Genomic DNA, 14,988 nt, shown 5'->3' with positions numbered 1-14,988 from the left:
TTCAAGTAAATTTGAGAAAGCAGAGTTTAAACATGCTCTCAGTAAGTGAGACTGAAATGTACTCATTACGGTTAAGAAGAGAGCCACGTTTTTAGTTGCTTACTAAAAGTTGCATACAAATTCAAACTCGCAGTGCATGAATTAATCCCAACTACTTGTCAGTATTCCAGTTCATCGTTTTTTGCCCACCAGACCTCCTCAGAAAAAGACCAGCCATATGAAAGTCAACTCTGGCCTTGCTCCAATAGTCCACCCCAAACTGCCAGGTGAGGTCACCCTCTGAACGGGAAAGCAACCCATAGCCAGTTTTGGGCTGTTTATGCCTAGTCAGTAGGGTGCAACTTGATTCCTGAGGCACAGTGAATACCGGGCCCATACCTGCCTGCCATACTTGGGGTGTCGCGTAAAGGAATGCTTGAATTACTCTCATCCAATAGTAATTACTTGGGCTGCCTACCAGTCCATCACTTTTTACCACTATGCCTCTTCAGACAGGGACCAACAATATGCAAATCGGCCCTGGTTCTGCTCCAATAGGAACAGTTCAGCCCAAACTAAAATCATCAAGTTTAAGACACTATGCCTCGTGCATAAAGCTTCTCCCCAAGAGGGTCCATCATTCCAGCTAATTAACTTTCAGCAGAGACTTCTGTGTGTTCATAGATCGACAAACCACTCTCAACTGGTTGCTACACCGCTGTCTGGCAAAGACCTGGTTGTGCTCACAAGAAGTTTCATACAAACTGAGAAATGCTTTGTTCCCTAAGGTAGTCTTTGTTTTTTTTTTTTATTAAATGTTTCAATAATGAAAACATTGATACACATACATTGGCCAGGTGTAGTTATCCAATATACAAGACAAAACGCAACCCATAAATACTCACTAGAGGGAGTGGGGGTAAACGAGTGGGGGGGAAGAGTAGTGTACTATATACACAGGGAACAATGCCACATCAGTTTCTTGCACTGGTTATTGTGCTCACAAGACGTGTAGGTAGGTACCTCAGTATGTTCTGATCTCTCTAATAGACACCATGAGGGATGTCACTCGAAAAGCAATTATAAAAATAACAGTTCCGTTACAATCTAGAAGCAAGCAGCCCACTCTTCACCTGAATCTCCTGAATCTGTAGTGCTTCTGCTATTTATGAGCAGACAATACAATATGGGTGGTCAGCTGACATGATGAAAGTTAATGCATATGTGCTGGGTGTAATTATTTATTTTATTTAACACCATTAACATTTCAATGAGAAATCTGATAATCAAATCAGTGAGGGTAAAGTGGTTAACCTATTTTGTATAAAAGAACTGTTCAAGTATGAATTATTTGTGCCAGTTATATGGACTTGACCGACTAAGACAAACACAATCTAAGACAATTGTTTTTCCTCTAATAGAACATAAAACGATGAGATGGCATTGGGCCTATTTTGTGGCAGCGTGGGAGTGTGTTCACTCTAGTTTTTTGAGCTGTACTAGGTAATTTTTCAAGGCTCATTTGAAGTCTAAAAGACAGGAGGTTGCACAGATGTCTGGCAGTAGGGTGTTCCAGTGCAGAGGGGCTGCACTGTACAGCAGGCACAACGCCGCTTCAGCCGACAGGAAGGGCCAAGTCAGCGGTGACGTTTGTTTGGTCAGTGCCTGAAGGTCAGGCCTTGCGCGCCCTGTGTACTACTAACTTACGCCACTACCCCGGGCCCTACATGCACACATACTTTGGCGCCCCACATATTGCATTATTGACAGACTGACAGCCATGACTTGCGCCATCCTCCATCAACAATGATGACGCACACGCATTTAAGAAATTAATGGCGCATTTGATTTAAATCATTGATAATAAAATCACGGTCACGGATTCCGATTCTTACTTTAAACAACATCAATTTTTCTGAGTGATCAGGCAGGATTGGATCCAGCCGAAGTACGTCGTCCGCCACGAGCTCGAGCACTGTGTCTGTAGCAAAGCTGAACACAAGGAAATGTGAGGTGAACGTGTCGTGTGGCCGCGGTGAGGCCTGCTGCGAGCCGGAGTGCGACGAGAGGACGTGTCACGTTACCACAGAAATGGCCAATCACGGTCTACATCGGCTTCAAATAAGCCACAGTGATTGGCCATACAACGGTCTTCTTTCTCCAAGCAAGTGCGGCAGTGCCACCCCACCCACGCGCGCCACCCGAAAGTTAATAAAGCATCATTTGAATCGATTTGAATAAGCCAAAGCGAAGGATTTGTTCCCTGATAGTTTATTAAAGTCTTAACAAGCATTGGTCAAATCTTAACGTTCCCCGAGAGGTACACAGCACTCCCTCAATCTAGAAACGCTGCGATGCCTCAATTTGCCTATCGTGGTCAGTTTTTGGGCACCAATGTATATGTCTTACTCTTAACGTTCCCCGAGGTACACTGAGAGCTGAGGTGAAGCGAGCTCCTTGGATCGCAGCTTGCTTTGCCAGGTGTGCGTGGTTAGATGTTGAGGTTAGATAACGTAGGAGGACACGCCAATGCTTTTAGACTCCGTGCCCGGGCTAGCCGCACCCAGCAGAAAGCATCAGGGACATGTGGCAGCGCAGCAGACATGGTCCAAAAATTATTCACGGAGCGCCGGGGCATCACCTGTGACCTGTTAGATGTAAACTTAAGCGCACAATCATTTCTTACTCCCTTTCCGTGATGAAGAAAATGTTCTTACGGAGGATTAGCTGCCTGCACCGCCCAATTTACCCAATAAAGGCAGACATTCACACTCAAGCGCACAAACATGGGTGCGTAGCGCTACGCTTGTACATTGAGTCACTCTTATTGCAATGTGCTGTGCTTCAGCCATCAGTGGAAGAGGGTACCTTTTGTAAAACAAGGAAGCACGAGGCATCCTGTGAAAAGATTAAGAAAGGGCACATTAACAGAGGAGCAGTGGCCCTCGGAGCATGTTCAGTCGCACGCAGAGCAGTCCGCCCGATCCGTCATAATTATGAAAATGAAAAAAAATAGTAAAGGTTGAAAAAGGTTTATTGCAATTAGAATAGGGAACAACAAACACACTGAGACAGCGACTTCCAGTTCCTAATGGTGTCATTCCTGACATTTCATTGTTTAACCCTCCGAGTTATGTTTCTGCTTTATACAGTAAATGCGTGTCAAAGAAGAGTACTAATTCTACGACTGTGAGTCTGTGACATGAATAGCCCAAGCCCAGTCCTGCGCGGACCGGTGTCTTGAGACTCGGCCTATCCAGACGCTGCATTAGCAGCGCCAGGATTGGCTAGACCAGGGATACTCCCTGCCCATAGGAGACCGGGGGTTGCTGCATGAAGCAAACCTCGGTCTCCTAAGGGAAGGCTAGTAGTGCGCATGTTCGGGCTGATCGTAAAAATGATCAGCCCAAAAGGGAACATGCGCTCTATTTGCTGCTGCGCTACCCTGCATGCAGCGGCTGTCAGTCAACTTACACTCTGCTGCCGCAGCCCCACCTACCCCCTTCCGATTGCCTCGGGTGAGGCCCGAGGCTCGCAGCGTCAGTGACGCGATGTATTTTAATTATATTGGTTGATGATGAATGTGACTGATGAAGTTCATTTTCTGGATGATCGGTTAGTGGGACAACGCCCCGGCGCCCCAATGGACGCACCGCCACTGCTCTTTCTGCTCATTGCTGGCCTTTATTTTGCCTCTTCTGCTCATTTTTTACCTTTATTTTGCCTCTTTCTGCTCGTTTCTGACCTTTATTTTGTCTCTTTCTGCTCCTTGCTGATTTCCATTTTACCTCCTTCTGCTCATTGCTGGCCTCTAGTTTGCCTCTTTCTACCTGTTTCGGACCTTTATTCTGCCTCTTTTTTTCTCTTCCATCGGGACTGCTGAAGGAGCGTCAAGGCCGCCGCGGTCCCTACTGGCTCCCGACTGCTTTGGGAGCCAGCATTGCTTTCACACACAGAGAGCAGCTACAACATGCAGCTCCCTGTATGTGAAAGTAATTTGTCTGTTTCCGTGCTCACTAGACAGCGAGCAGGGAATCAAAGGAAAGCTCTGCTACCAGCAAGAGCAGTTTCAGCATAGTGCTTGCTGTGACTTGGCGGGAGAGGTTAAAGCTCTCGCCAAGCCTCAGCTATGTCCTGGGGGTGCTCTACAGGGATGTAGTGGTCCCAGGATCAAAAGAGCAACAGGAGGGGGGGCCCCATGCACCCCACTCCTTGGATTTATCATGCATGCCCCCTAGACCTGGCCCTCCCGGAGGCTAAACATTACAGAAGCACGGAAGTCTGCACTGCTTCTTTTTTTTCCAGCGGGAGCTGCCGATCCAGCGTGGCTCCTGTTTGCGCCCTGTGGGACCCCCACTCCCTCCTCCCCGAGTCCTAGGGGGTCAGGGTATTCCTACCCTACGGCTCTTCTCTTTTATTTAACATTATTTCATTTTTTTGTGACTCGGCTAAAGCCGAGTCCCAAGATGGCTGCCATTAATTCCTGGTTGAAGTGTTGGCAGCCAGTCAGTTTCGAGCAGAAGGACTGTTGGGTCCTCGGAGGATCCACATCCCTAAATATACAAAATTGTTCTTTTTGTCTACATTTCTCCAAAACTACTGAATGGATTTTCACCAAATAATCAAAAGCACTCTTACTGGACCAAGAGCTACATTTCTGCCAAGTTTGGTGTAATTTCGTCCTGCGGTTTGGGCTGTAGTCGTGTTCAAAATCCCCATAGGAATTAACATTGGAAAAACACTTTATTTCTCTCCCCCCCCCCCCCCCCCTTTTGAACAGCCTTCGCTTGACGGATCACCCTGAAACTTTCCATGCACATCAAGACTCATTATGACACTTTTTTGGGAAATTTTGTGAAGATTCACCAAGCGCCACCAAAGATATATAGGCAAGTCAAAAATGCTTTTGACGTGGACCTTTGTTTTGTTTTGGTTTGTTAATATCTTTGGTGCCGCTTGACATATCTTCACAATTTTTTTTAAAAAAGTCATAGTGAAGCTTGTTGTGCATGGAAGGTTTTGGGCTGATCAGTCAAGTGGTGTCCAAAAAAAGGGGGCGGTGTAAAAAATGTTTTCCAGAGTTAATTCCCTTAGGGATTTTGAACATTATTACAGCCCAAACCGCTGGATGGTATTACACCAAACTTGGCAGAAAGCTAGCTATTGGGCTAGAAAGAGTTATTTTGGTTACTTGGTGTAAATCCATTCAGTTTTGGTGAAGAAAAAAAAAAATGTGTATATCTAGGGACGCGAGTCTTCTGAGGACCCAAGAGTACCAGTGCTCAAATCTGACTGTCTGGCAACACTTCAAACGGGAAGTGTTTACAGACCTCTTGGGACTCTGCTTCATCTAAGTCCCAAAAGAAAAACAAACGTTAAAAAAAAAAGAGAAGGGCAGGGTAGGAATATTCTGATCCCCACCCCCAGGCTTTTGGGTGGGGGGGTCCCACAGGGAAAAAAAGCATTTAAAAAATGTTTTGGATGGAGCTGCGCGGAGTCTGCAGGTCCCGCCGTAAAATAAAAAATAAAAAAAGCAGCACTGGCTCCTGCGCTTCTGAAATGTTTACCTCACAGGGTGGGCCAGGTCCAGGGGGCATGGTAGTTTAGTACAAGGTAGGGGATGCACAGGCTCCCGCCCCCCTGCCTGTGGATCTGAGGGGCCATTTGGAGCTCCTCAGCACACCACCTCCCCGGGGTTGTTCAAAAAATGAGGCAGGGGCTGCCCAAACTCCCTCATGACCTGGGGACCACCACCTCCCAGGAGGTTTCTTGCTGGAAGTGGGGCGTTTGTTTGTTTCCCAGCCCGCTGTCCAGCGATCGGTGAAACAGACTAATTGCTTTCACACACAGGGAGCTGCATATTTAGCAGCTCTCTGTGTGTGAAAGCAATGCCGCTACCGCAGCAGTCAGGAGCAGGCTGTGACCACAGAGACTATGAGGCTTCCCCCGCAGGACTTGGGGAAGAGGAGAAACAGGCAAAATAAAGGTCAGAAAGAGGCAAAATAAAGGTGCGAAATGAACAGAAAGAGGCAAAAAAAAGGTCCGCAGCAAGAGGCAAAATAAAGGTGACAAATGAACCAAAAGAGGCAGAATCAAGATCAGAAACGAGCAGAAAGAGAAGAGGCAAAATAGAGGTCAAATAAGCAGCAAGAGGCAGAATAAAGGTCAGCAACAAGCAGAAAGTGGCAAAAAAAAGATCAGCTACAAGCAGAAAGAGGCAAAATAGAGATCAGCAACGAGCAGAAAGAGCAAAATAAAGGTCAGAAACAAGCAGGAAGTGTCAAAATAAAGGTACAAAATTAGAAGGAGGCAAAATAAGGGCCAGCAGAAAGCGCCAAAATAGAGATCAGAAATGAGCAGAGAGAGGCAAATTAAAAGCCAACAACAATCCGAAAGAAGCAAAATAGAGATCAGAAACGAGAACCAGGTTGTTTATCATTCTTATATTGTAAATGAATACTTTAATGATGTTTGCTTTTATCCTTCTTCCCTTTTCCTTGGAAAAATCCCCTTGTTGGCCTGTTGCACTGGTCACACAAGACTTTCTAACATCTGCTGATTTCATGGCGATTAGCCATGGGTGGATTTAACGTTGCAGGAAATGTCATCATGTAGAATTGGCACCCTTTTCTCTCCCTTTTTATTTTGATTGAACGCTTATTTCTCTTTGGGTGACTGAGCAATGTGGGAAGGAATGCAGGTCAGGAAATCACGGAGACGCTATGAGGGATAACCTCTTGAGGATACCTTTGTGTGCTGTAACACATCGGGATACGATCTGCTGTAATACGAGTAGTTACTCCATAGCAGTAATGTTGCGATAATGTAATCTGTAATTGAAAATACTGTTTCTTTATTCTCTACGCCATTCTGTTATGTCCTGCATCATGGAAAAAATTGAAAAGACCAATAAAGATATTTTAAAAAAAAATAGATCAGAAACAAGCAGAAAAAGGCAAAATAGAGTGCAGAAAATGGCAAAATAAAGGCCAGCAAGGAGCAGAAAGAGGCAAAATAGAGATTAGAAACTAGCAGAAAGAGGCAAAATAAAGGCCAGAAATGAGGGGAAAGAGACAAGATAAAGGTCAGCAATGATCAGAAAGAGGCAAAATCGAGGTCAGAAACGAGCAGAAAGATTCAAAATAAAGGCCAGCAGTAAGCGGCAAAATAAAGGTGACAAGTGAGCAGAGAAATGGCAGAAAACGAGCAGAACCCACTCGGGCACTAATGCACCCACTCACAGAATCATTCATATTCTCTCTCACCCACTCACAGAACTACCCCGAGACTAATGCCTGACTCACAGACCCACTTTCAGACCCACTCAGACACTCGTAGATCTACTCACATACCCACTCATACACTCATGCAGTCACTCATAGGTTGACATGGAGGCACTTGCAAACCCACTCAGGCACTTTCTCGGACACTCTCGCACCCACTCACACACCCAGCGAGACACTTATGTAGCCGCTCCCAGGTCCACTCAGACACTCACACACCTACTCACACATATTGAGACATTTGTGCACTCACTCACACACCTATTGAGTACTGATGCACTCCAGTCACACACTCCCTCTAAAAGGTTACAGGTTAAAGTTGGGAAATAAAATTTAAAAACCTTAGAAATTCACTTAAAAAACCAAAGGTTACTGGGACGTTGTAGTTGGGAAATAAAATTTAAAAACCTAGGAAATTCACTGAAAAAACTAAAGATTACAGGGATGTTATAGTTAGGAGATGGAATTAAAACGTTTTGAGATGTCATCAGTGATCTAATATGTGAGGTCATAAGCAGTGCATTGCCGGGACATAAGTTATAGTTAGCTCAGGTAACTAGAACTGCTGAATTTCTATGGTTTTGTACAAGTGAAATCTGAGCCTAACTGTAACGTCCCTGTAACCTTGGATTTTTTTGTTTGTGTTTTTTTTCAGTGAATATTTTATATTTATAAGATACGCAGTTGTGGAGGTAAGAATTTTAAATCTAGATCTACTTATAGAAACTTAGGAAACACATGCCATTTATAAAAACGGAAAAGTACACTAGAGGTGATATCTAATGCTTCTGCATAGTTTCCCTGTTTTCAGCTCCTGGTCTGTGAGAGGACGCTATGGACGAGTCGAAGAACATGACATTCCGTAGTGTACTCCTGGATATCGACCGTCACCTGGGAAAGGAGGATGTAGATGGCATCAAGTTTCTCTGCAGTGACCTACTACCTTCGAAGAAACTGTGCAACGTGACATCCGCTGACAAGATCTTCCAGCTCCTTATTGAGCAAGACCTGATAAACAAGGATGACCTCTTTCTGGTTGCTGAGCTGCTGCACAAAATTCGACAGTCGTCTCTGCTCCAGAAGCTCAACTTCACCAAGGAGTTTGTGCGCGCAGCTCTACCGAGCAGAGCCACCGTGTCTCGATACCGGTAAGCTAAGGATTGGTGCTTCATCAGAAATGGGACGCCATATTTCTATTTTATTTATCAAATGAGGTTGGCACTCATGAAATGTGTCAAGCTGGCTGCACCTATAACTGAGAGCTTCCTGTTGGCCAAATGGGTAAAAAGTGCTGGTTTTGTGGCACGGTAAGAAGATCCACATAATGTATTCTCTGTCATACTGCTCCAATGTGAATTTACTTTCAGGTCAAACAACCAGATTGAAGGGACTTTGGAGCTCGGTGCAGCGCCCTTCTCACTCCAATGCTAACCACAAAACCAGTCCATGTACACAAAACACTTTGAGGCCACTGCAAGGGGGCTTACTATGCTTTACAAAATCCCATATAAAGTAAAATGTGTGTATTTGGCATGCTTGAGCAGGTGCCAAACTAGTATTTAATCTTAGTTTGTTCAGTGCGTAATCACAGACCACACTCACTTAGAAATGATAGAAAATCTTCTGTCTGCACCCTTCCTCCCTAATGTGTTACTGGTGTGTTTGCACTAGAGTAATGGAAGCCATGCAGATGCCCACCCACAAAATCTATCCTCTGTTTTACCTGAAATATCTTTTGTTGACCAGTCACCAGGAGGTGTAAGGACATGGTCCAGGATTTATAATATGTGCATTTTTATACTACAAATAGATTAGCATATGCCCAGAACTGTCAATATTTCTGATGTTAATCGCACCACTAACTTCTGTGGGCTGAGTAATGCTTGGTCACATTGTCCGACTGATCAGTAGAGAAAGAGAGTTGACACATTCCTGTTTTCTGCTCCAATAGTAATTTGGTTAAGGGAAAACCCTACATCACCAGCGCTATCCGGTTTCATAACCATGGTGGCAACTCTAATGCTGGCCCTGGCTGTCCCATCAAGCGGTATGCTGAGTAAAGCAATAGTTTATATCCACAAACGAAATTTCACAAAGCAGAGAATAATCAATAAAACCTAATCACAGAACATGAGAGATGAACATTAACCAAATCATCGTGTGCGAGCAAAGAATTTTAGTGTTAGAAGTGTAAACATGAAAAATCTCAGCTAATGCTGGAGTCTTGTCCTACACATCTCTAGAGGCAACCTGAACACAATGATTAACAGCAAAACGAATAAAGAATACAACATAGGAAGAGTAGGCAAATCTGTAACCCACAGATGCTAACACTGGGAGTTTCTTCCTAGGCACAGCAAAACAATTAAAACATTTTTTTTTAAATTGCACATAGTAATGTGCTGAAGTTTTGTCACATGAGAGGACGAGAGTATGTTTCAGGATCTTTTTTTTTTTTTTAGGGAAGCTGATCAGTCAGAGGTCCAGCCTATAACGAGTCACACAATTGCAGGCATTAGGCACAATGCAGCTAGGATTCTATCCCCCAAAACAACATTTAACAGAGATATGCCCTAGTAGAAGGTTCCTTTCACTCAACAAAGTCAGTCTTATTTGGCCTTATATAAAAAAGAGAACATGAGCATGAATTTAATCTGTTGCTGACCATTCAACACAGCTGTCCGCAAATTCCCCAGAGCCATGCCCACTCGGTGTGTTGAACATAAACATGACCAGGAAAATGTCAGACACCCTCCAGTTTCAAGGTGTCCGGATTAATCTGGGGATTGTCCCAGCGTGATATCCTTAGGGCCAGTAGTGTTCCCATTTGAACTTGTGTGCGAGTTAAAAACCAGGGTTCACAAAACATTGGCAAAGCCAGAAGTTCGAGACTTGTCAAGCCGGTGCGACGATGAAATATTCTTTATGGCAACCATAAACCATAAAAAGGGAAAAAAAGAAATTGTGCTGTCACCTTAACATGGCCGCCTTATAGTTGCAATACAAATTGTAAATTAAAAACCGTCACCAATGCAAAAAATAAAAAAAACAATACCTTTTCTATATAACCAGGGTTTGCATCTGGGGGTGGAGGACACAGCACCTGGAGCTAGGGATAGTGTGCCGAAGAACGAATGACCTAGTGTTGAGTAACAGGGAGCATTTGATGTGTTTATGGGATAAGCCTGTTCTTATGTATGGTTGTGAGCCTCTTGGGGAGCAACTCGCTGTGTTTCAGGTATGTAGGTAGTTCCTCGTGCATGAGGGAATGTTCTGCTGTTCCGAGCACCAGCCAGGTGCTCCAGGATGAAGAGTAGACGGAGTTGATTGTCCTTCTGGACTTCCTTGGCATGGGGGGGTCTCTTTAGGAGACCCCACCCATCATTTGATGGATGGTACAGCACAAGCCTGAATTGGACCAATCCCTGGGCAGAATCATGTGGTCTTCCCTGGTCCTGCTCCATCTCTACAGCTGAAGAGATGTTAGAGCTCAGGTTTTTTGACTTCTTATAAAGTAGCACGTAGGTGATACGTGCTAAGTTATCTCCCAGGCCTATAAATGCGAGATGGTGAGACCGGGTTACGTAGGCTTCTCTCTGTTATTTTAAAGTGGTGCACCCCCGCTGAATCACGGTGTGCCCTGGTGGCATGGGAAATAGTTCATTGCATGCTCAATGAATCGGTTTTTGCTTCATTAGTCTAAGGAAGGTAAAAGAACTCGAAGGGTATGCAGGGCAGGTGTGTGTACCCAAGTCTTAGTGTGCATCAGAACCCTATAGCTAGAAACCTGTCCAGAGAGTGATCGGGCTGCAAGAGCTATACTGAATTTTATGTTATTTACCAAAGTGTTGGGGTTCCTGCATCCAGCACCACTCTGCATACATCTGACCTGTTCGCTAGCTTCAGCTCAACGAACTATAATCTCACCACTACAGCACAAGAACTTAGCAGCCACTTACACTGCTACCTTTTTGGAGTAAAATTAGAACAGGCTGGTAGCCTGGGTGATATCTTTTGTTCTTAATGTGGCAATAAAATTATGTTTTAAAAACATTTAATGAAAAGAATATTAAGCAGCCCTGGTTCTTTACCAAGACCTGGCTGGAATACAGTGTCTCCTCCTAAACCATTGGATTGTACTGCGATAGACTTTGTCCATGAAAAGTTTTTCCTAACAGTGGCAAAGCAAATACTTGTGGCCTTGGCAAGCCAGGGCGATGGTTATTTAAAACATAAAATAAAATAACCAACCATATGCCACAAATGTGAAAAGCAAAAAACACCAGCGCTTAAACATGGCAACAGTATACATTCAACAAAAGTTTTACATCCCAAAAAAAAGAAAATGTATATAATTTTAATACAACAGTGCCGGTGCTTTCGTGCAGGCTGGTGTACGTAGAATAGGTATAGAGAGACCCTTTTAGTTTTAAAGCACATCAGAGCAAAACATTATTCTACTGATTCAAAGAAAAGTGTGTGTTCGAGGCATATGAGCTGCAGATTGTACACTTAGCATAGATCGCCATCTGGTGTTGTGCCCGGATGTTTGCAGTTTGTTTTTGTTCTTTGGACAGTCTTTGGAAGTGACGAGTTCGGTGACTCCTCCTTCGGTCCGTACTGCGCATGGGCTTCGGCTCCATCCTCCGATTATTTTTTTCCGCCATCGGGCTCGGATGTGATACTTCGTGCTCCGGCTTCGAACTTCTACGGTTCCAGCCTCGACGGAAAATCCTCGTTCTTCGAGTTTCTTCATCAATCTTCATCTCTCGAAGCAGCACTTTTCTCCATCCCGTACATCGGCACCGGCCTTCGGGCCCTCCTCGACTCCGGTCCCGGCCGATGGAAAGGACTCCGTTCAAAAAGTGCCCAAAATGTGGGTCTAAATTTCCCCACACCGACCTCCATCAGGTGTGTAACCTTTGCCTCTCCCCAGAACACGAGGCTAGAGACTGCCCCGCCTGTAAGTCTTTTCGATCAAAAAAGACCATCCGGGATCGAAGAGCTCGACGCACCATGGCGCACTCATCGACCGCAGCTCCACCGGACATCTTCGGAGACGACGCCGGAGCTTCGGGGCAACTACACGCCGAGCAGGAGGACGACGTCATCAGCGCTTCCGAGGCCGACGACTCCGACGTGGAAGACATCACACCGGCGCAGCGGGTCGTGAGTACTGTACCCCCTCCCACCCCCGCGCCCAAAACCAAAGAGACTCCGGTTACACCCTCGCCTGCAGGCCTGGGTAAAACCAAGCACACAGCTTCTATCACCCCACCTTCGGGCCCGGTGTCGAAGCCTCAGAAGTCTCACGGCAGCTCGGGCTCGAGCCAGCCGACGCCTGGTGCCGATAAACACCATCCGGCACCGAAGAAAGTGATACCCAGCTCGACTCCGAAACCACCGGTGCCGAAGCCTGGACTCTCGGTGCCGACAAAACACAAATCTGTCGGCACCGACGCTCCGGCGCCGAAAACTCCTTCGACGCCGAAAAAACCGGAGGTTCCAAAAAAGCAACAGAAACCATCGAAACCCTCGGCTCCGAAAACCTCGGCGCCAGCGGACGATTCGGTGCCACTGGATCTCTTTACACCAGGCCCTTTGCAAAAGACTCTATTTAAAGATCCAAAGACTGGGCTATTGACTTTAGTTGTCAAGAAAAGACGTCTTGACACACCGGCCCCTCCTCCACCACCCAAGCGGAAGGTCTCTGCTACTTCTCCTCTCAGAGTGCCCTCCCCACTACCTCCTCCTCCACCTCCTCCACCTCCCAGGTCTCCGCCACCCTTACCTCATTGCTCCCCAACCCCGTCCCCAGATCCGTATTACGGGGATCCAGATTATGACCCGGCGGACGCCCCAATGGACCCCACTCCACCGGGGACCCCAGACCCATGGGAAGACTACCAAAACCCTGACATTCCAGATATGCCTCAGGACGACCTATACCCATCCAGGCCGTCTCCCCCTGAGGACTCCTTAGGGTTTCACCACTTAGTGTAGAGAGCAGCACACAACCATGGGGTGGACATGCATAGCGAACCAGTGGAAGACGACTTCCTACTGGACACATTTGACATTCAGGACAAGTCCACATCTATTTTGCCCATGCTTAAAGGTGTCACCAAGCATGCTGCAGAGGTCTTCAAAGACCCTGTCAGGGCCAGGGTACTGAACCCTAGAATAGAAGAAAAAGTACAAGGCGGCACCCACAGACCCTGCATACATTAAGGGCCCTGCTCCCTTAGATTCCCTAGTTGTGTTCACAGCTAGAATGCGGGCTAACTCCCAGTCCTCAGGAGAAGCCCCACCGCCAGACAAGGAATCGAAACTTTTAGACGCGTCTGGCAAACGCACCGCCTCCCAAGCTGCAAACATGTGGCGCATTGCAAATACACAAGCGCTACTTGCGCGCTATGACAGAGCACACTACGACGAGCTTGAGGCTCTTATGCAGCACCTCCCCGAAAAACACAAGCGCAAGGCTCATGACCTGATACAAGAGGGTAAACTAATTACAAACACCTCCATTAAGTGTGCCCTCGATGCAGCCGACACTGCTTCTAGAGCCATAAATACCAGTGTCCTGCTTCGTCGTCATGCCTGGCTCAGGATCTCGGGGTTCAAGCCTGAAGTCCAGGCGTCCATACTAAATCACCCCTTTGACCAACAAACTCTCTTTGGGCCAAAGGTGGACGAAGCATTAGAAAAGATGAAAAAGGACACAGACAAAGCAAAGTCTATGGGGGCACTCCAATCACAGGCCCCTAAACGCTCCTTTCGACACTCATCCTTTCGTAGCACAGGCAGAGGCTTCTCCGCCGATAGCGCCTCTACCTCCTACAAGTCCCCTCCTCAAAATACCTTTTCAAAGGGCAACCAAAGGGGTGGTTACAGAGGCAACAACAATAAGGGCAGGGGCAAAACTAACACCACCCGTTCCGCAACCCCGCCCGCACAATGACTTCCCTTCCCTCCCCCCAGACCATCCCACTCCGGTCGGGGGCAGACTACAAAAATGTATCCATGCATGGGAATCCATAACATCGGAAAAATGGGTGAACCAAATTATTCGGTCAGGGTACTGTCTCGAGCTAACATCTACCCCACCCAATATCCCACCAAGACACCGTCCAATGTCTCAAGAACATTCCACACTGCTCAAACAGGAGGTGCTCTCCCTCCTCCAAAAACACGCTATAGAGCAGGTCCCCGTCAATCAGCAAAATCTAGGGGTCTACTCCCTGTATTTCCTTATACCAAAGAAAGACGGGACCCTGAGGCCCATTCTGGACCTCCGGCCTCTAAATGCGTACATACATTCAGACCATTTCCACATGGTCACCCTACAACAAGTCCTCCCGCTCCTCTGTCAGGGAGACTTTCTCACTACCTTGGATCTGAAGGACGCATACTTTCACATTCCAATACACCCTTCTCACAGAAAGTACCTCAGGTTCGTGGTGGACGGTCAGCATTACCAATTCACGGTTCTCCCCTTCGGGGTCACCACCGCACCACGGGTGTTTACCAAATGCCTAGCAGTTGTAGCAGCACACCTCAGACGTCAACAAATTCACGTCTTCCCTTATCTAGACGACTGGCTAATAAAAGCCACGTCCTACAATCAATGTGTGCAACATACCAACAGCATCATTCAACTACTCCACCGGCTAGGCTTCACGGTGAACTACCAAATGTCCCACCTCTTACCATCTCACACAAA

General features: G+C 46.3%; 1 protein-coding gene across 6 annotated transcripts in view; it reads left to right on the top strand.

The window, feature by feature from the left end:
• CASP10 (caspase 10) overlaps positions 1-14,988 on the top strand; it is a 204,201-nt gene that overhangs the window by 87,120 nt on the left and 102,093 nt on the right. For 5 of the 6 annotated variants that reach the window (XM_085649008.1, XM_085649009.1, XM_085649012.1 and 2 more), the window contains one exon: positions 8,059-8,410. In XM_085649008.1, coding sequence (XP_085505134.1) covers positions 8,097-8,410 — 314 coding nt within the window. In that variant the 5' untranslated portion in view covers positions 8,059-8,096. The remainder of the gene's footprint in view (positions 1-8,058; positions 8,411-14,988) is intronic. The other variant, XM_085649010.1, reaches the window with a different exon arrangement.

The sequence above is a fragment of the Triturus cristatus genome, chromosome 3_2, assembly GCF_964204655.1.
Source record: "Triturus cristatus chromosome 3_2, aTriCri1.1, whole genome shotgun sequence".
NCBI classification, from domain to species: domain Eukaryota; kingdom Metazoa; phylum Chordata; class Amphibia; order Caudata; family Salamandridae; genus Triturus; species Triturus cristatus.
Note: the sequence above shows the minus strand (reverse complement) of the source record. Positions and strands in the feature narration are given on the sequence as shown.